We start from the raw sequence: 23,756 nt of genomic DNA on the forward strand, positions 1-23,756 counted from the left end.
CTCATTTGAAAGGAAGTCAAAAATCGTTGTACTGATTGGTACATCTGTTAAAAAGATCGAAAAAATCGATTAAGATCGTTTATTGAAAATGGCAATAAACCATTTACATGAACGGATTGTCTATGGTTCTTTTTTGACATAGACGCAATACGAATTCCATAGACTCGGCCAATATGGTCAACAATAAACAATCCAAGCTATAATTATTTTATGTGATTTTTGCTTCTCAGCCTTTCTTAATTTATGATTTTCGATACTTTTTATATTTTGGTATATATTACACCTCAACAGCTATCGACCTCCAACGAAACGCGTTAAGAAAAATATAATTGCAACAAGGCAAGATAATGTATCTCTTAATCTACGAAGCTGCATTCGATCACAAGTGTAAATATGTCATGTGTTATTCAGATTTATATATTAAAAATATCCGAGACTCCAGGACTGTTTGTAGTTAGTCACGAGTTCACATAGCCTGAAGTTCGTCAATAAATAATGTAATGTGACTACGTTCAGAACGGTCATAATGTAGCTGAATGTTATAGGCAGATATATTCAATTTCTATTGATATTTCAACATCTACGAAAGATTAAAGTTTAGAAATCACAAAACTCATATTAAAACTCAATATCCTTTAGTTTCAGGAACTAATAACATTTAGACCTTCAAATGCTACTGATTTTACTCGTTTTAGATATAATCTTACAATGTATCGACGTCAAACCGAAATATATTTTATTGTTTACAAAAAATATTATAGGTGTTTAAATACAATGAATCTCAAAAAAATTTTCAATCCAAATTTTTAATCAATACCGACTGAAGTTAACTGTGGTCTTAAATAAAATTATAAATGTAATCATTCCGTTTTCAAAAATGACGTATGAAGCGCCATCTATCAATTAAATATGAGAGTAACTTTGTGTTTTTTATTTAAAATGTTGCCAGAGTATAGAAAAGAATATTTAATTGCAGTTCAAACCGATCACATTAAACCATGAAATATCAGAACTACTGTATCTACTGAGCCTACATCTAATTCCGAATCTACAATATTTGGTATATAATATGCCTTCAATAATTCCTTACTTGTAATATAACTCTTTATAGGTATCTACCGAAAACCTTAATGTCTATTCTGAAGGCAATAATTTATATATTATAATTGCGAGTTTTCCACTTATTCTATTTATTGCTATTGTTTCCTTACATCGACTTATGAATAGTTAGAAAGAGCCAGTCGTTTTTTAGATTTAATAAGGGCAATGCAGCGAAAGAATTTACGAAGATTTTCACAGGATTAGCGGCAGATTACATATAAATTGATATATGTCGTGCTCCCTATAAAGTGATGTAAGTACGAAATTGTTTATTATGTCTTGGGCATTTTTTTAGTTAAAACTTTTGTGAATGTGAAAATAAATTATCTGGTACATGCTACACATGAAAAAAAAGATAATTTTAGTTTTTTTTTTCATTAGAATTGTAGAATGTAGATATTATTAAAACAAAAAAACGAGCATCTAAAATTATCGACATATATTTACAACTGCATACTTACATCACTTTAATTGCCACTTATCGATAACTCTTCGAGTTTACTCAATGCCCTCAGAATAGACTAAAGACTGGAGGATCCCTCTATCCATAAACGACAAACAAGAGGGAATTCACTCCAGCCCGACTATAATAAAACTCTGAAGGAAGATCAAACTATAGATCAGCGAAGGTAACCAGAGTGGTGAAGAGAAATTGATTTTGATAATTAAAAGTCAACCTTACATCTTTTACTTGAGGTTGATATTACAACAAAACCGAAAAACCTTGCGGCATGAATCTATGTGCGTGGTTTTCCGCTACACTACAATCACCCCTAAGTAAAAGGACATAAAGTTGAAACTCCCATCGCCCCTCCGTTTCCCAGCGCTGACCTCATTAACCAGATTTCGTTAGGCAGTCTTTGGTTGTGATTTCACTATTTCTCTAACATTAGGTACATATTTGCTATAGATATGGGCTCGAACTGTACATTTTCATAGCATTATACAATATTTTATATATGCTTTAGAGTTTTGATCAGTCGCGGTTCGAAATAGGTTATGTACCGAGATATTTTTCTATGAATCATAAAAAAAGAAATATCGCTAAAGATCTGGTTATAATAATGCCTAATGTTCAATTCAACTCACGCGCATGAATTTCTTATAACAGCTAGAGTTATATTATTATATTTTATTATATACGTTTAGACTTTGCGTCAATTTAGTATTCTATAATATCAGAAGGGCGTTGTATTATATTCGTGGTCTCGGTCAAATTTGTTACACAAAATATTTTTACAGTAAAATCATGATGCCATAAATTTGCTAGGACTAAATCACAAGGCATTAATTATTTTTTCCAATATAATTTATAAATACTAATATCCGTTTATGTACAGTTAACCACAAAAGTAGCAGAATAATTTCAAAATAACACGCTTCTTTACATTGATTTCAAACGAAACATCTTTATTTTTAAAAAAAAAATTAAGTAAACCCAATGTTTTTTTTATGAAAAATACTATTATTCATACTGTCATAAAATTTTATAGGTGATTTGAAATATCGAGTTTGATCAGCTGTTAGTGACTGGACACGCATATATTTTTAATTCTCAGCACATCCCACAACATCCCCTATTCCGAATCGACTGATCCATTATATATTTGAATATATTTTATATGTAAAGGCAACTATATCTCTCCTACAGTAAAAATGTTTTCTTACGTTACATAACCTCCGATCCAGTGCAAAATAATCATCTATTTCATCTTTAAAACCACGCGAATACACTCCAGACTAATACAAAGTAACATTAACGAAACGAATCTTTGTTTTGTAAACACACTTAGTAGAGCATCAAGTTTAGTTTATAAAGGTATAAGAATTGCAGTCCTTGTTTTAAGCCATGTATTCAGTAGATGAAATAACTATACTGTTAACTTGCTTGGGGGATAGAATCTTATCTTTCTTGCTAAAATTATAAACAAGATTTTGCTTGCAGCTTTACACGAGTGAGAGTTTTTCGAGATAAAAAGTAGCCTATATCCTTCCCAAGGTCTCAAACTATCTCCATGTCAAATTACATCTAAATCCGTTTGGTAATTTTTGAGTTTATCGCGTTCATACATACATATATGGTGGACGACCTTGTTTAATAATAGGAAAGGGTGGAAAAAATTGTGAAAATATTTGGATGGTTTGGATGTCCTAGATTAACACATAGGTTATTTTTATCCCCATAATTTGCTTCCATGAGTAACAATGGCATTTTCTAATCCGATCATTAGAGTAGATGGCGTTGGCAGTCAGGTGTCGGTATGAATCGCTAGTGTTTTATAGACTTTTGTAGCGGGAAAGGTTTACGCAAGCGACGCCACGAGCACTAGCTAGTAGATATGTGGCAACGCAACAATAAGAAATCCTAATTATGACACAAAAGTTAAAGAAAAATCGGAAAAATGTACCGAACGTCTTAATTATGCTGTATACAAACAATCTAGAATAAACTATTTCAAGTGCTTGATATAACAGATATTACAATTCAACTGCAAAATCCCAATACACGACTCGTTTGACTAATTTACTTTAACTATGGTTTAAATTATTCGCTATAAATAATCACATATTGCCTTCTTATTACAATACTATTCGATCAGGGCACATCGGTAAATGATAAATCGATGCAGTCACATGAGACGAACCGGTGTAAACAAAAATAACCGTTATGGCCACTGATATAAGAGTCACGGTGTGGTAATAAATATATCTGTTATTGACTCACGTCCACTCCACTAAACCTTATAAATACCAGTTAACGCTTTCGTACACTACATATAACATCTTACAATTATTTCAAAACCACTTTTGAACGAGACTTTTAGTAATTTATCGTGTTTTTTTCATTAAATGTTAAAGATTTGCCAATTTGATTGTTAAAGGTTGAATTTTGAATGAAATTATAAATTATTAGTTAGGCTGTACATAATTGCCTTAGTATAAAATGAACCAACGATTATCGGTTGCAATTGCTATGTCAGCCTGTTAAAACTTAGCCATGTACTCACAAAGCATACAAAATTGCTCAACATTAAACACGGCGTTGAGAACTGACAACATTTGACATTTAACAATACAATTGACACGTACGTCACAACGTGTCACATTTCCATCGCTACTGACAACAGCCTTATGTTGAGCGTCATGTTGCAGTATTGTTGCATGGTACATGGCCAACACGATAAAAACCTTTCAAGTTCAACACAATAACTTCCTTTAACCCTATAGACTCGAATCACTACAAATACATTACTTTAGAATTCAATGCAATACTAAATCGAATGGGATTTATTTCACACATTTTAATAGAGATGTAACAAATACTTAATGTTATCTTAGCTTCATGACTTCCAAGCACCAGTAGGCATTATTATTATAAAAAGAGTATAAGCAATATAGTTAATATATGAAAAGGTATAAGGTTCGATTTGCAATCAATATTTTTAATATCTGTTACATCTCTAAGTACTCTATCCTAATTTAATTCCATAATTCACTATTCGAAAACATTCGATGAAACACTTCCCTACAAAGACTATATCCGTCTGTACGACACAAAAGGGATTTACCACAAAACCTGTTAACCAGTATTTGATTCAATTATTATTTGACCTCAGTTCCAAAAATTTCATATTAAACACTGGCTAATAACATTTATTGGTATATAGTAAATCCCCTATCTCCTTACTGGTATGAAGTTATTCCACACAGCATTCATACCCAACTTCAGACCAGTAAATGAATGAATCCAATGTTCGTTAACCATACAAAATGTACGCATACTTTCCATCAGTATTATTCAAATATAAATCCGTATTAAAATTATAAACTCATTGAGTTCACGGGCAATTTTTTTCAATAGTGAATATTTAAAAATCTCATCAGATCTACAATACAAAAAAGCCTAATTTGCAATCGACTCATGAAATTTTCGACCAATAAATCTAAACCAATATTCGTCATATCCAGAGAGTGTGGTCTAGAATCTAGACGGGTAATTTACCATTCTGTTTGACTTGTCCATTCGCGTTCTGTTCTGGTTTTTTCTTCCGCTTGTCGACGCATGCGCGGATCGGCAGTATGAACAGGATGACGCCCGAGAGGCCGATGAACACTCCCGCGAGGTAGAACGACAAGTCGTACGAGTCCGTCATGTCGTACACCCAGCCTGGAATGATGGGAAATGTTTGTGTTTAGTTATTGTTTTGTTATAGGGGCGCGGCAAGTGATCCTACTACACTTGATGGTAAGCAACGGAGTCTAGATAGAGTATCTAATAACGAGATGATTACCCGTTTCCAGTCGATACAATTATGTCGGCCTGTTTTACGTTAGTTAAGTATATATTTTTTCATTCAATCAACCCATATTAATAGTTAGTATCACGTTTCCGCTAGAGGAGTTATATATGCATCATGATGAACAAAATGCTACACCGAAACTACATTGGTCGAATATAAAGGCATGAGAAAGAACAAGTTTGTATATTCTTATAACCCAGATAAAAAGAATAGAAAATTAAGAAATAAAAAAAAATATATTTAAAAAGATTTTAACCAAATTCAATAGAACAATTCTCCATCAACTTTAATAATGCTCCGATTAAAGATATTTTAAACAAATATATAAAATAATTAATTATAATTACAAACAACCCGAAGAGCAATAACAAAACCCTCACCGGCAAGCGGCGGTCCGATCAGGTTGGCCACGCCCTGTATGAGCAGCAGCAGGCCGTACGCGTTGGTGAAGTTCTCGAGGCTGATGAGCTCGACGAGGATGATGCTGGTGAGCGAGTAGTTGGCGGCGATGAAGGCGCCGAACGCGCCGCCCGCCGCCGCCAGCCCCGCGTACGAGCGCAGCAGCGGCATCAGCGTCGTCACGCAGCCGCACAGCACCATGCACAGCGCGTACACCATGGTCGGGCTCACGCACTTCCAGTCGCCCACCCAGCCCAGGATTATCTGCAATTGCAATTGTGTCATTACTAGCTGACCCGACAGACGTTGTTAAATAATTATTATTAATAAAAAACTACACAATACCAATTTCATTCATTAACCTGAGAATTGTAGATAATTATAATTTAAAATATTATATACACTTTTCGGTGTTTTACTTTTTCATTATCATGTTACTTAAATATAATAATATTATTAGTGATAGAAAACGATAAATTCTATTTTAAACAAATATTTTAACTATTCCCTCTGCTAATAGCATTCGTTATAAATAACAATGTTACGAGACGGTCTCAAAATAAACATCCGAAACACGTGCATTACCGCTTGCACTCCTAATGTAAACAAATTACATAACAGACAGATACCACAATACTTTATAATGGCAATTATCTCACCCTTTAAGTGATAATGTGATCATCTTTCTGCCATTAACTCAGTGTGTGATATAATGTACAGAATGATGGGAAAATGATATCTTTCTTTGTATAATCCACGTTGTGGAACATAGTTCTTAACGTAGTATTTAAAAAACCTGCGAGATAGGACTGTTCTAGTGCAATGATTTCTTAGTATAATAATAAAATAAATACTTAAATAATTCAGTGTTATTTTATTGAAAGACTGCATGATTTAGAAATTCACTTGCAATCTCATTGTGGTGTTATGTAAGTTGTTAATATTCTGCCATTATATATATATAAAATAGTCAATATACTAATTAATTATTAAATAGTTAATTATATTTCGATATTAGACATACAATTTGCACCTGCACAATACACACACCTTGCGGTGCTAACAAAACTACTTCTACTTATAATTTTATCATTAATTTACACCTGAGGAAGTCTCTAGATTTTTCTTCAATATCTTCATACTTAATTTCAAAACGAACAACGTTAGAAAGGAACCTGGGCCAAGACCCGGCACAGCTCAAATAAAAAAAAAAAATATATCATAATTCAATTTTAAACCAATTCTTTACTGTTATTCGTTAAGGTCTATAATCTGAAATTAATAGATATATTATGTTGTTAATTACTTAAGTAGCCTACATGTTTAACTGTTAATGTAAGTGAATTTATAAATAAATAAACGGAGCTGCAATAATTCTAACTCAAATTAAAACTCGTATATAACAATTTAAATACATTATTCATTGTATAACCTCTTATCAGTGTTATCAGTCGAGTACACGATTTATGTGGGTCAAGTTAAACAATCGTAATTCTTGATAACAACGCCACTGATAAAAATCATCTCGCGAATACAAACTCAGTTATGCTTCCTATTAAAATTGAATTGCAGTTGATTTTGATCGTTTAAAATCTATATTTGAAAAAACATTTTTGTATGAGTAATGAAACCTAGAAATACAAATAATCAATTAATATTTAAAACTAGCTATTGCTCGCGGCTCCACCCGTGTGATAAAGTTTTCTATTGATACATATTTGGTTCAAAACTTTCACTGTCAACTCAGCGCACGCAACTGAAGCCCTCAAGAGGAATATTTTTCCCAAATTTTGCAACATTTTCTATTACTGCTTAATTGCAAATTAAATGCTTACTGCTAATAGTCATGGTGTGATGATATATAGCCTATAGCCTTCCTCGATAAATGGGCTATCCAACACTAAAAGAATTTTTCAGTTCGAACCGATAGTTCCTGAGATTGAGAGCGCGTTCAAACAAAGAAAGAAACAAAAAAATCTTCAGGTTTATATAATAGTATAGAAGTATAAATATAATATAATATAAATGGCATCGATATATTTTAATCGGCTCTCATGTTATATCGATAACGTCGATAAAACATCGATTATTCTTAATAATCTAATCGCTTCAAGTGATGTGTTGTAAAACGAACAGACGATAATATGGCATTATTCATATTTAGTTTACAGATAACGAATGAGATATGCTTAAGCCAAAGGTTTTCAGATTACGAATTAGGATGGATTATTATTTGTGAATGAATTGTTGTTTGAAGTATTCCGTGTTTAATTTATTACTTTTTCGTATATGACATACAATTGCAGATATTATCGGCGACACAATAAATCCGTCCATGAATCTACATTAGTCGCTGTCACATCAAAAACAATATTGAACATCACAATACAATAAGTAAACATTATAATCAAACCATTAACGAAAAATACTAAATAAAAATACATAAATATATGTACCTATGACTGAAAAAGGCAAATGGGTGTGTCAGCACTATAACAGTGCAGACTATATATAGCCCGTAATAGTCTCTGCCTACCCACAGAATGAGTGTGTTGAACACACAGACACAGAGACTCGCGCCTTCTATCCCCAGCCAGATGTGCAGCATGTGCACATACCCTCTGCCGTGTGTTTTCCGTCCCATAATCTTATAGGGGCGAGCCTATCGCCATAGTGGGCACAATTCTATACCCAGGCTAATACTGAATAGAAACACCGAATATCAGTTCTCCCGACCGGGGAGTCGAACTCTACACCACCCCAGTCGTACCGTAACAACTATACCACTGGGGCAATTCGCGTCTATTGTATGTATAAAATTGCACTCACCTCTCCAAACATGTTCAGGATCCCTATGATGGATATCAGCATCGAAGACTGTGACTCGTTGAAGCCCATGGACAGTCCATTGTCAGCGATGTACACGTACGGCACGTCGTACCACATGTACAGGAGGAAGTTGGATATGGTGAAGACCAGGAACGCAGGGTTCAGAAGATGGGAAAAGTCCAGAACGTCGACAGCGAGGTCCCAGAAGTCCCAGAGGCCGGCGTACCATTGCACCTGGAATGGGGGGTTGAAGAGTTAGTATATTTTGCAATTTAGACTATGTAAAGTCTCCCACATAAGTAGCTGAATAGAACACTTTCGTGTTCTTACTATTTTTTTCTTCATAAAAATAAAATAATTGGTTTTACTTTATTTGACGCCAAAAAGATTAGGTTAAGGCGATACCTCAAGGTCCATTTTCATACATTTTGTTTCACCTTTAATCTGGGTAACTAAACAAGTATTGGCAAGTAAAGAATTTAAATTCACGTCTAGTTAGTGATTAGTAAAATTTCGTCATATTAAATTTTAAAGGCCGAAATATCCATGATTATTAATTATTTTTACGTTTTTCTTTCAACTGCGAGAACTAATCACTAACTAGACGTGAATTTAAATTCTTTACTTGCCAATACTTGTTTAGTTACCCAGATTAAAGGTGAAACAAAATGTATGAAAATGGACCTTGAGGTATCGCCTTAAATGAAATTTTACGTGTATTTGTATGGACGGTGTTTGGCCTTTGTGCCTGAATATAGACCAATAACAAAAATAATCATTTTTCCTCATGTTTCTTAGTAATGGAAAAACTCAAAAACTTGTTAACCTATTTTGAAAATACCTTCACTAATAGAACTACTATAGACTTCTTTTCATTCCGGGAAAAAACGTAAACCTAAAACCCGCGAGCAAAAACTATTATTAAAGTGACATTCCTTAAAAAAATTGTGATGTTACTTCAGCCATATTTATAAATTATAACACATGCTTATAGCATTTCATTCCATCAGTTGTGTAAATAATATAATAAAGGTTATATAGCCCAAGAACGCAAACGAAAATCTAGAGCACATGTATGTTCATTTATGGATTATGTGGGTCCAAACAATACACAAAACACGGTCAGTGAACTTTTTTAGGCAAAACTGTTCCTTCATGAAAACAAAACTTCATATTGTTATGAATGTATACATCAACTCGAATATGACATTTATAACAGTGCTCCTAAACGTAGATATAGATCAAAGCTGTGATACTCAATGCGTCGGTGCACACCTTTGGGTTTTCCAAAGGTATCCTCTTAAATTAGAAAGCAGCTGGTTGAACCTTGCATTTTTTTGCAACATATTCAAGAAATAAAAACCACCCCTGCCTATCGCAAGAAGCGATTTAATGGATTTAGAGAATCACGCGGGCGAACAGTAGAGGGCTGCTCGTTCGACTACTTCAATTTAAGGGACTCCGAGATGGGCTACAATGCGGGTGGTAGGTCTTAGACTGTCATAAAAGCCGAACGCGTCTTTTAGAGTTGAGGACATTTTATCTTAACTCCTTGGTATAGAGAAGATTTGCAATGCGGCATCGCGCAGGGACGGTATCTTAGTGTCACGAGATACCCTGGGATAGTCTTATTTACGGTGAAAGCCACCGCGAGGTTTGGTCGGTATGCCGATGTAGGGAGCACATAGGAATATGGACTCGGTCCAATTCTTGCTCGGATGATGTTATACTCTTGAATTTAGCCGTAAACTACTGAAAACATAACCGTTCCACTCAACCCCAGTAGTGGTAGGAATAACGCGTCTTCCCCGCGAATATTAAGGCAATGATAGGCAAAATGAAACATTTTAAGTCCGGCAACACTACAGTGTGTACTGTAAGTACACACTGTAGTGTAAGTTTCGTGGTGTACACACCACGAAACTTTACTAGTTAATAGATGAAAGAAAGAGCGATTTACAGCCGCTTTGAATAATCAACCCCAATCTCAATCTTCAATCCGATTCTGAGAATGTACCAATCAAAATAATGTATTTGTAAGTATGTCACAAATACTTTGTTCTCCTTGGTCCATTACAAATATTAAAAAAAGCTATTGGGATCATTTGAAAATGGCGGTTAATCAGTAATGCAAGTTATTAAGCAGGTTGCACGTCAATTGTTTTCATGCAAACATAAAGATTCATGGCCGCTATTTAACTACAATTTAAAGCTAGAACAAACACAAGTGTACTAAAGGAAAACATTGCAGAAACGTGCCTGCCATAAAAACGACTTTGTATGCGATTTTGAAACAGCCTGAGCATATCAGTGAGGTGACTTTTTATTGTTTATGCTATAGAAGTATTAACTCCACATTTTTTTTTATATTTAAAACATACATTTTTGTAAGACGGTATTATATTTTGTCTGATAAAAATTATCATTGTAGAAAAGCTAAAGAAAATATTTTATCTATTGCATGTAGGCATGTATGGTCACATCAGCTCAAAAATTATATTTAGGTCTATTATACTGAAATGGTAGCATGTGTACACACAAAGGAGTTAAAAAAAACAAACTTTACAATTAAGGTGTAAAAAAATTGTAAAATAGCTTTAGCTACTCACTTTCTCTTTAGCAATGGTTGTCATGGAATTCCTGAAGATGTTGGGACAGGACGAGGCTCTCAACCTATATCTGTTGATGTTCAGCATCGCGCCTCTGTACGTCAGCGAATGTCTATGAACCCTCAGGTCTTTGAGGAACGCTGGGGGTTTCTTAGTGGCTGTGGCTTGCCTTCGCAACCACAAAGACAACGCTGCTTTATCGTTCAACGGAGCTGAGGTGGTTTCTCCTGACACCGGGGCTCGCGGCACTGATGTTGGCGACAACGCCCCTGGAGACGCGGCTCCAGGCGACATCATGGCTCTAGGCGGAGACTGTTCGTGTAACCTACCACTATCACTAAAACTCCTTGAAGGTAGCATCACTCCGGGGTAATTTTGGGCGAGTATCGCGTACGCTCTACCCCTGTTCGACATCATTTCGAAAACTTCGAGGGAAACACCTTCTCCTCCGGTCATGAATGTTGGTAAATCTACTAAGGAACTAAATTGTGGCACCATCGGTGAAGTGACCGTCTCTATGTCGGCCGAGTCTGCGACCTTCGTTGATCCCGCAGCGCTACTCTTGCTGTCGGAGAAACTATCGGCTGAGGAACCGAACCGCTTGTTGCGTTTTCTCTCTCGTCTCCTTTTCCTTTCTTTAGCTTTCTCTTCGTTCATCGTCGCCGTCCACGGAAGGTCACGGAATAACAATCCGCACACAGCCATATTTAGGAATAGACCAGCTAATATTAATGTAGTTCCGCGCCATCCGTACTCGTCCAGCAGTACGTAGGTTAATGGCGCGAATATGAATGTTCCTATACCACTCCCGCATACAGATATGCCTGTCGCCAGCGAGCGTTTCTTTTCAAAATAATACGCGACTATCACAACCGCGGCCACGTAACACAGGCTCAGTCCGAAGCCGGCCATGATACCGAACGTCAGGAATAGCGTCTCCATATTATCTACAAAGGCTGATATAACAAAGCCCGCAGCCGCGAGCAGCGAACCGAATATCGTCATTCTCCGGCATCCGTATCTATCCGTTAAAAAGCTCGCAATGGGCCCAGAGAGCAACGGCATTGCCATGAAGATGCCGGCGATCCAGGCCGTCTTGCCTTTACCCTCGCCAAAGTACTCGAGGAAATGTGGGTAGAACACGCCGAAACTAAAAGTGATCCCGTCGGCAATAAGATTGACCATGAAGGAGGCGAACACGACCACCCAGCCCCAACCTCCGTCGGGGGGGCGCGCCTCCGCGATCGACAAGTCCTCATCGTCTGACGAGCTCGAGCTGGAGCTGGAGACGGAGATGGCGGCGGGCGGCGACTGCGCATCGAACTGCACGTGAAGCGCGCGACCATTATGCTTGCGGCCGGCATTGTCAACGACTGGTAAGGTCTGGAGCAACGGCTCCGACTCAGGGATGGAGGGCAGCGTGCGGTCGCTTAAGGCGTCCGGTGCCGACGTCGCGGCTGCGTGTTGGGTTTCGCGGGGTCCTCCTTGGAGCGGCCGACGGTCCGCGAGCTGCGGCGGCGGCGAGAGGCGCGCGCGGTCCATTCCGGCAGAGCGCGGCGGAACTGCGCGCGCAGCGGCTGCAGCGCGGAATTACCACCACGCCGGGCTTCCATGCGTACACCGCACCACCCTCGTGACCTCATGCTGCAACAATACAAACATACACGTTAATTTAGGAACTAAAAAAATTTAATTATTATATTTATCCCTTATATATAGACTATATCAAAAAAATGTGTAAATTAAAAGGTTAGAAGGTCAGATTAAAAGTGCTAAAGGACTATTAAATCAAAGTGATAGAGGCACGATGGTATAATACTTTTATTTTGTATACGGCATGAATGTAATACCATTTGCACAGAAAAACGAAGTAATGAACGTGAACTTGCTATTTCATTTCAACGCTGAGTGACATTTTACCTATATGAAATTTGAATAACAGTATCGTAACAATAAAGGCAACGTCTTAAAACTATCCATGTTCAGCATCTGCATAGTTTATACCATTACTCTAGAACTCTCGATCTTCGCAATCCTAAGTGACCTAGCAATCGTTGCACAAAAGCCAGGACAATCTTTTATGCGATCGACACCTACGTACAAAATTGCACACCCAGCACAATGGCACAAAGCGGTGACCATCCGGCGCTCGGCTCTGGCGCTGATTGGCCCACAATGGCTCCAAAACACCGGATCAGCTTCATGCGCCGTGTTTGTGGAGTCAAATGCGCAGTTGGTATCAATTGTTAGAAAATGCTGTATGGGCTATTTGCGAGGACACGTCTATGATTTTCTTCAACGTATGCTGGTTAAAGAAAATCAGTCAAAAAAACAGTTATACTATTCATATATATTTACCATCAAGCTTTGCTTTTCTGGAGTAGGCAGAGGTAAACCCACTGTTGTTGTATTTTAGTCTCTTAAAGTATCATTGGCCATTAATATTACGTAAAAGTAATGAATATTGTAATGGTATCTTTGCTTTTCGCTAACAAACCCTGATAACTTGTAAGTACAAAATTCTAAACCCAAATACTTACTAAATAAATGCTACTAAGTTTGGCTCCTAACCAAAAAAAACTTGGAAGGCTTTGTTAAAATACCAGTAAGATTGAAAGAGCGTACATTTGAAGACAGAAACCGCCTAATTACTTTTTATTGTTTAAGGAAATTATGAAGATTCACGAACAATTCATGCTGCATAATTAGACTTCACTTACAAGAAACATCACCAATATTAATTCTAAATATCATATTAAAAATAACATCAATATCTACAGAAGTGATAATAGGTTCTAAGAATCATGACAAAGGAGTACAACGTTTTTGTAGTCACAATGTCCCGTCATACAATAGTGCAATTTGTTTCGCAGGAAAAGAGTTGAGAATTCACTGGCAAACACTTACGAATTAAAAACATACTCAGAATATGGGCTGTATATTCCTATCCACCTGTCTATACAATCAGAAAAAGTGTGAGAAATAAAACAATCGTACTGCTTAAAGACGAGATTTCTCACAGACGCTTTGTCTCTTTCTACAAAGAGGACTACTTTGTAATCGAATGACTATGGAAAGTGGTATCGAATAACATAATTTGAAGTACATAACATGGTGTTACTTCATACACAAGGTAGAATCCGCAAGTCGCGACTCAAAATGACCTTCGCGGAACAGGATCTAATTAATAGAATGTAAATCTACGAAGGTTTGCACACTTCTGACCACGATCATTTGAAATTTTTAATCTAATTAGCCTCCACTCGCGGCTTCGATAGGGAGTATGCAAAAAAAACCTATTCTTATATTAAAGTAACCTTGGGTTAACCTAGAATTAATAAAGAAAACGTATACCAAAATTTCAAGTTAGATCAACATAGTTTAATTACCAAGTTTTGGTTACATTTAACGAAGTGTCTGAGAGTTTCCGCGAACAGCACAACCCAGTTGAAGTTGATAGCGGCAGCCGCGAAGAAACAATACGTATTCAAAGTTACCCAAACATTAATGACGTTAATTACTAAAGTTTTCTTCGCGAGACAACGTGACATCGACACTGCTTTTAGTTCGCGATGTGCCGATGTGAAGTAAAGTTTTTCGGAATCATTAACAAGTTCATTTTTACGTATAGGAGCGGCGAAACTCGTTTGCCCTCATTATAACTGTATATACTGTCTCAAACTTTCATTATGAACTAATAAAGCAACCACATACTATTGACTATTCCATTTTAGTCATAAAAGAAGTCACTAAAAGAACTTTGTTAGTGGAAAAATGTCAAGACTCTTTAGTGTGGAGAACATCTTAACCTTTACATTTAATCGGGACCGTAGTCATCTGGTAAACTGTGAAAATGGCCTTGCATCAATATTCTCATGTCAGTTTTATATCACATTAAATATCTACAAGATAGTCAACTGATGAAAGTGCAACATTCAGAAATTTGAATGACTAATTGCATCTTGTTAACACATAATATCAGGACAAGCAAGGAGCGCAATCAAGAAGTTTTGATTGTGATTGAATTACTAATAAACGTTAGGTCTCAGCCCTGTGATCGTAAATCAACGCTGAACTATACTTCTCAAGCCGCTTTAACATTGGATCCTAAAATCGGCATCTTTCTACCTTCTCTCATATACAGACAACAATCAATGCGTCTACCTTACAACAGAATCACATTTATCTACTAAAAGACAACCTAATTAAAACACATGCTATATTTCACTTTCCATGTTTAACCATCAATCAAACTCAACCTTCAAAACTGACGAGTAAACCCGTGTACTGCAGCAGCAACACGGCTGTGTCTAAACGGCCCATTGTTAGGTGACCCGGCGGACAATGGCGGCGGCTCTCGTGTTTGGCCTTTTGTGACTACACGGATGGTGAGCAACGTTTTCACTTTATTTGCTAGGCAATTAACCCGCATAGACCTGTTTTGGCAAGCGATTTAGCGTTTGTAGAGTTGGATGAGCTTTATGTGTATTGAATTGGGCAGTTATGTAAAGTTATCGATTGGCGATATTCACTCAAGGTTTAGCATTAGTATCACGCTGAAAAAAATTTGTTCAATCGTTTAATCAGTGAAATTTCCGAAAGCCTACCTTCACATGGCTTTTTAAAAGTCACTATCGGCCGCACAATTCCATTGGGAGGGTAGATGTTCATTGACAGTGATTATTATTGACGATCTGTTCTGTCTGATCTGCTATCTAACTGTCCTTTGCTTGTTTCCTTATGATAAAGCCAAACCGATTTGCTTGACATTCAATTGAAAAAAAAGAACAAGTATACCATACATATAAGTACTTATAGGTGTTCATTAAATAAAACCATGGACGCGAAAAATAAAGTAATAAATTGCAGAAAGTGGTCCTTCGAGCCGGATTGAGAGATTCGAACTTGATCCAATTAGTATTAACGAGTTACCAATGAGCTCGGCGAGTCGAAATGTCACAGGATCAGGGTCCGTGGCTAATACGCCCACAGACGTGCTTCCCACCGCCCACCTCCGCGGTCTGACTTTAATCTCTCTAGGGCTCTCGTTAGCACTTCATTTTAGGGTAGAATTTTGTATAAATAGACTTATCCTTTTTAAATGTATATTGAAATAAAATAACAACTATTCACATTTTTATTTTTCGTCCTTGAATATTCTTTAAAACCAAATTTGTGTGTATTTATTTCCTAAAAAAAATCCCAAAATTCCCTTGAAATGTCGTCAGTTACCGCAGATAAAATACCGCAATGCGAATACGAAATAGCCAACGATAACAGAGCAAGCCCATTATCCCCCGAGCCTTACACAAAGAACATTGATTACTCTTGTTTTACACTTTAGGCTCTTTTTTTCATTTCTCTGACATTAGTAACAAATATATGAGTGGTTGAAAATTCTTCATAGAAGCGCAGTACACTAAACAATACTATATAAAACTATTTATTACCACAAATTTATCACGATTGCATATAAAAAGTAATTACACACATCCAGAACTGAATTACCAAGTTTTGTTTTAATAATAATAATAATAATATCAGCCCTGTATTATATACTTGCCCACTGCTGAGCTCGGGCCTCCTCTACTACTGAGAGGGATTAGGCCTTAGTCCACCACGCTGGCCTATTGCGGGTTGGTAGACTACACACATCTTCGAAATTCCTTTAGAGAACTTCTCAGATGTGCAGGTTTCCTCACGATGTTTTCCTTCACCGTTAAAGCGAACGATAAATTCACAAAGAATACACACATGATTTTAGAAAAGTCAGAGGTGTGTGCCCTTGGGATTTGAACCTGCGGACATTCGTCTCGGCAGTCCGTTACACACCCAACTAGGCCATCGCCGCTTCAGTTTTGTTTTGCAAACCATTTATAAAACTAAATACTAATAAGACTAGGTTGAAAATAGATTATGAATACTACGGCATTGGAATAATGGTGCTGTAAGTAGTATAAGTTGGTAAAATTAATAAATTCTACTATTGTAACATCCTAAAACATTATATGTTAGTCTCATGCTATTTCACTGGCACAATGTCCCAAATTTAAGCATCATAGAGTATACAAACTGCTTCATAGCATAATTGGAAAAGTCGGTTATAACTACATACGCTAGCATACCAGAAAGAAAGTAAAATTGAATGTACATTTCTAGAATCCCCAGCACAGTAATAATATGCAAAATCAGTTACCTTCAATAGAATTTCTTATTCGTAATCAAGTCTGTAAGATCAAAGAGAAAAAGTATAACAATCAGAATAACAATCGATTTGTCGGTAATGTTTATGCTACATGTCGTAAACTAGGCAGGAATTATTTATTATAGTTAACCGAGGAAAATATCACAGTATTTGTTTTCCTTTGATATGGTTTCTCTGAATATTTAGAGCTAAGATTAAACTCTTTTTCCCACTGCACCAATCGTAAATACATAATTATTTGGTTTGAATTTTCCAAGTCCGAAAGTCTTATAGTTTTCGACATAAGACATGAACTTCATGTCGAATATACGATTTTCAACTCAACAAACCGATACACTACCTTATCGATACAATTTAAAATTTAAGCCTACTCAACACGACCTATAAAAAATTTAAAATCACGTATCAAATGCATAAACAATTCAAAAGCTCGTAGCCAGCATCCACTTTGATATCCTCTCGGGCTAATAAACAGAGGGGGCGCGGTAGACCCCGGCAGTGGCGCTGATCTGGTTACCAACAGGGTTAACTGAATGGGCCTGTCTGCATTAATGTTCTCTCGATTAACCTTTTATATTTAATGCATGGTTTGCGAGATTTTTGTAATTAATATCAAGTTGGCGGGCTAGTAAGAAGGAGTAGTCGGCTGATGAAAAATGATCAATGCGCTTAAAAACTCACAATGTCAATTTGTTTCGGACAGCTGTTGTTGATTAGCTGCATACATACTACGGGTACGTAGCAATTGAAAAAAAAATGGATTTTCCATAACCTTAAACAATGGATATAATAATAATGTACTTATACGTTTCTACTTGTTATAGTTTGTGCAAAAATAAAATCATTTATTTAATTATTATTTAATGGACGAACACAAACGCAAAACTGTCCATATCGGCTTCCTAGAATTTAAACTTTTCGATGGATATATGCACGTGAATGTCACAAAACCACAAACCAATACTGTTTCCATTCCATAACATTTCGGGAAAGGAAGTCCAGAATTACCACCAGCCATATACAATCTTATTTATGACATCTCGCTAGAGCGGTGTTTCATACAATAAGCCAGTAAACGAGCACATTTGCCAAATCTACCGTGAACGAGCAAAACAACGCGTATGTGGTAATGACTTAGGATGATAAATATCTGAGATTACGCAAATAACATTTCCTGTAAGAATATTTTAATGTCGAATGATTGATTCGTTAGAGGTTACTTCATAAATTTTGTAAAAAAAATAAGCAAGAAAGGTAACATGATAGTGGGTCTGCGCTCAATACTTAGGATTTAAGACATAAAAGTTGCTAGCTATGTTAATAGTCCCTGACTATGTGATGTCCAATTTTTAAACTATTATTTATCATGTCAGACCTAAGTACTAAAAAATAGAGATACTCCGCAATCAATTAAGACTTATCACTTAAGGCCAAACGGTGGTACATGAGAGCGGTCACCAACTCAAGACACATTACGAGAAGCAAGGCAAAGTGCATAAAAATATAAAAAATAATGCGCCGCTGGAGAGAGGCATGTCCTGCAATAAACGTTAAAATTTTATAAAAGCATGGGTTAATAATACTTTTGATTTTTATTCTAACTTATGTAAATATTCAATTTTTATTAAGTTAGTTTACTCAAAGGTCAATGTTCAAACATAATTTCCCTACAGCATTTTCTAAACAAAACCATCGTAGCGTGAACCACTCCACATTTGCATGTTCTGAAAAATACCACAGTAATATTTAAACTAACAATTTATCCGATCAAAGTTCGTTCACGGACACGCAAACGAAAATTGACTGAAAATAATTAATTAAATGGAGTTTCAGATCCCACCTCTGGGATTTGAGTACAATGTAATAAACGAGACCGCAATTCGGCGCTAACTAGCACCAGGTCCGAATTCGACATGGGACCGAAGCCAAACGTAATTTGTACGAGGCACCCGGGGCAATGCAAAATGAAAATGGCGGAATCCACTCACCCTACGTGCATTTTTTATGAACACTCTAAATTCTTGTTTACGTTTTCTGCGGTTATTCGAAGCGGGAAAATTTTTGCCTGTAACTAAACCAGCCTAGGGCAGTTGCAAACTTTCCTGCGAATGTTGGTATTTTTTTTTGTTTTATTGTAAGTATGTTTATACCGTTATAATAAAGTACGTCGATATACATTGTCCTCCATGCTAGTAGAATGTTCACATAATCGAATTTTTTGCCGAAAATTCACGAGAATGCAGATTTCACAAAAATATTATATATTTATAAATAGAATGACCAATAATGAACCACGAATAGACATGCTATATCTAAGTCTTAGGTATGCACCAAAACCTTGGTAATCAACCGAGCAACCTCCATCTCCTCGCTTCTCAATTTATTCTATTAAACTATCGCTGTTTCAAATAACAATTTAACATCTGAAATTTTCATTCAATAACCAGATTGGCTACATTTACTGCGTATACAGAAAGAAGCCGAATTCAATTTCGGCTAACAGCTTGCCGAGTCCGTCGACATAGCAAATTATACAGTCAGTCTGGCACCGCTAGAAGTTCATCGCACTATACGCGCCAGATTGCCAGATCTGTTTCAGATAACTGTCTTATTAAAGCATATCAATGCTAAATTTACTAATGCCAGTCACTGTCAATTGAAGTGCAATTAGATACTAGAAATGAAGTAGATTTTCAAATACAATTAAGTAAGTCTAGAATTTCCACGGGGTTAATTTGGCAATTGTTTTTATTGGCTTATTTATATCTCATCGTTGGGAAAAATGTCCTCTAACAGTTCGATACGCGACTCACTAAAATCCACCACGCTGGTGCAATGCGGGTAAGGCTTGTCTGATAGCTAGCAAAATACGCCAGATGTATATGAGGTTAGCTTGTATTTCATGTACGCCTAGTACTTAGTCTAATTAATGTTCGTATATGTATTTGGATATTTTCTTATTAGCTCTATTTATTATGTTTTAAACCGCCATCACGCCAAAGTTACGTGGTACGTTAACTTATAATTAGAATCATGTTCAAGCTGTTTTATCAACATTAATATTATTAAACAAACATATAACTTGATAAACAGAAATGTAGTTTAAAAAAGCATTTGGAATATATTGCTTATCATGAACATAATTTATAGAATTTGTTATTCAATAAAATAGACAAAGCTCCAATGACGAATTACGATCTTAGCAATGATACCATGTAATAACTTTGCGATATTTCGGGCTTATGTGATGGCGTCGAAATATAATGAGGACCAATACTACAACTCAACCTGATGGTAAATCGAGAAGATCCAAAACTAAATGGATTGAGGTGGATATGAGAGCATGCTGAAGATGATGTCTATGACCAGCGAAATGAAAGAATCCTGAGACCAGGATGAAAATGGTTATACAATGGCAAGAAGAACAACTTAGCCTTACCATCAGACCAGAAGACGTCGGTGGTCCGCCTATAACGAAAACAAACGTGGTGAGAATCGAAATCCAAATTCGATATTATCTAAAACTAAATAAATTTACCGAATAAAATTGTCATATTTATTAAATAAAGATAACTAACTATACTATTGAACGTAATGATAAAACAAAACAGATAAGAAATAGTCCCAATACAAATTACTATTTGCAACGAACCGTACAAAACGCACATTGATTTTTATCCTACAATTTGTAACAAAATATAAAAAGTTGTGTATCGATAAAGGTTTGCAGAGGCCACTGCTTCTTTTAACTCTTGGTCTCTCGTGGCTCGCCGGCGAGCCAAGACAGCTACATGACATTTGCGTGTGTCACGGGATTATAACCTTATATACTACATAATAAGGTTATTTTTCCGTCACACGCGTAGCTGTTTGACAAGTCATGACGGGTTAAAGGTCACGATGACATTTTTTGTGAAAGCAAACACTTACAAACACAACAAAACAACTGTTTGATTTATGTGCTTCTTATTTGGTAGATCTTTTGTGTTTGTAATTGATTGCATTAGTTATTAACATTTATGCGTTGCTGGTGCCTATAAAAGCCAATGACATTCTCATTAAAAGAAGGGAAAAGTGCTTTGTGACGAATTCCTTATAGCAACAACGGATTCTAAGGTCTGTATTCAATAACATTACTTAGAAATGCTTTGATAAGTCTGTTTCTCAGTGCTGAGGAAATGACAGCCTTCACAGTGTAGACAAGGCGCTATAATTGGATAATACTGAGATACAACTACGTCAGTTGGTTGTCAGATAACCAAGACTAAAAAAAGACAAATAAACTATGAAATTGCCCACACTGTGTAATCGGGACCACTGTGCGACCTCATAGTATTGTTTCTGAACACGGGCGTTAATCTCCAATAATAAATCGTTTGATATGTGACGTATAATTTAAATGTGAATCAAACACGTGACCACGGCATAGCAACAGATCAACCAGTTCATTATAGTATGTACTTAATAATAATTCTAAATTATTCAATTTTAAAGGTCAATAACGCGTCAGTAGCTCCTCTGGCCTATATTTGTTCACGGGCGATCATAACCACATTTAAAACTCCGTGTTAGTTTGTATACAGAAAATGAATACGATTATTCATGAATTTGTCTCATGGTAACGTCTTAGGCTTGAGAACTGTGAGCTTTCTGTTTCGATTGCCAATTAAATACATCAATTATACATCTATTCGAAAAAGACACCTGAATAGCCCAAAATTGCAATTTTTAGTCTTCATAAATATCTTCTCCAAGTTTATTTTGACAGAACTAAATTACAACTCTTGTAACTTGCGAAGAGGAAGCGATAATCGCAACTGTCATGTACCAGAGTGGTTGAGCAGTATCGCTCTATGTTTAGCCGAGGCGCGCGATCACCTCACCTTGGTCGGGAAGGTCGCCCGTACGTTTAACATTATAGCCGAGACTTCCTCCACCACGGATTCTATTCGGTAATTTACGTATTATAACAGTTGGAAAACTTCCGAATTACTAGTCGTTTTTCATTTTATACTATGTAGCTCAAATATAATGTCCAAGAGAAGTATTGCTACTCTCAACGGTAGCCAAATTTATGACGGTCTATATTACTTTGGCTAACCCCGAAATTCGAGTTTACCGAACCAGCAACTCAGGCGGGTTTATTACTAAATGTGCAGTACCCAAAGTATATCAGGAACCACTCCGTGTGAACCACCAACACGTCGAAGGAAAATTAATCATTCTCAGATTTTTTAAAGTCCCATAAATTAACTTTATTATGATCTATTAACAACGTGCAACAGTCCAAATATACCATTTTAACCACCAAAAATAATACCAAATATGCAATACCGCCTAATCAACAATCCACCGGAACGCAACCGCGTCGGCTGGCCATCATCCAGACGTTAGGCGTCATACGTTATAAATAATCCGTATGTTTTGCAACAACGACGCAATGATATCGGTGGAAATAGAATTTCGAGAATTAAGGAGAAAGTTTTGCCAAGCCTCCGAGTTCTTAAAGTAATTCAGCGTTCAAATAGACATATAAAGAAATTACAAAATTTATATATTTTTTTAAATAAATGACATTCACCTCGCACTGATTCATCTTACTTTACATGGGAAGAAAATTCTACAAACTTCAGCTTGCTTAACATTTTGGAACAATATCTTGGAACATAAAATAAAATCTTTATATAAGATTATTTTTTCTCAATGCATTTCCAACGCCCATGTACAACTATATAACTAAAACATACCCAACTATGGAAATGCACAGAAAATCGACCAATACGTTTCGCTCTTTGCTGATAATACACAATCGCCGATGTGAATCGACAGCGGACATTGGCTTAACAGCCTTGACCGCGTCGGCGAGCGAGACTGTTTATCAACCGAAACAAAAACAATGTGATCAAAGAAACTTCCAGAATATTCGAAAGTATTAACGATAAGTACAGGAAAAACCGAGACGGTACCGGGAAACGGAAGCGAAACTACTTCAATTGGCGTTACGATCGCGGTTGCAATTGCAGTAGTTTAGATTATGAGGGGTCAGAGCATTCCCCCCGTAAAGATGAATAAGAAATGAGTGCCAGGGTCGTCTTCGTAATTCGGATATTTCCTGCTAAATGTTGAAAACTAAAGTCATTTAACAACAATGATTATTAAAAAGTATATTACTCGTTCTACCAGATTGTAGCAGAAACCTGTTCTCAACGACTCAAAACAAAACTTTAAATAATAAATCTTCCCTATTGGGATGAGATTTTTATCGAAAATTATTTTCCAAACAATTTACCAACATCACTGGTTTAAAAGATA

General features: G+C 36.3%; 1 protein-coding gene across 4 annotated transcripts in view; it reads right to left on the minus strand.

The window, feature by feature from the left end:
• Window positions 1-247: 247 nt before the first annotated feature.
• Window positions 248-23,756, minus strand: part of LOC115449460 (monocarboxylate transporter 12) — a 52,738-nt gene continuing 29,229 nt past the window's right edge. For 2 of the 4 annotated variants that reach the window (XM_037437726.1, XM_037437727.1), the window contains exons 2-6: window positions 20,884-20,912; window positions 11,240-12,883; window positions 8,631-8,864; window positions 5,783-6,065; window positions 248-5,269 (exon numbers count right to left, since the gene is read on the minus strand). In XM_037437726.1, the coding sequence (XP_037293623.1) occupies window positions 5,088-5,269; window positions 5,783-6,065; window positions 8,631-8,864; window positions 11,240-12,781 (2,241 nt within the window). In that variant the 5' untranslated portion in view covers window positions 12,782-12,883; window positions 20,884-20,912 and the 3' untranslated portion in view covers window positions 248-5,087. The remainder of the gene's footprint in view (window positions 5,270-5,782; window positions 6,066-8,630; window positions 8,865-11,239; window positions 12,884-20,883; window positions 20,913-23,756) is intronic. The other 2 variants (XM_037437724.1, XM_037437725.1) reach the window with 1 other exon arrangement.

The sequence above is a fragment of the Manduca sexta genome, chromosome 12 (assembly GCF_014839805.1).
Source record: "Manduca sexta isolate Smith_Timp_Sample1 chromosome 12, JHU_Msex_v1.0, whole genome shotgun sequence".
Lineage (NCBI taxonomy): Eukaryota > Metazoa > Arthropoda > Insecta > Lepidoptera > Sphingidae > Manduca > Manduca sexta.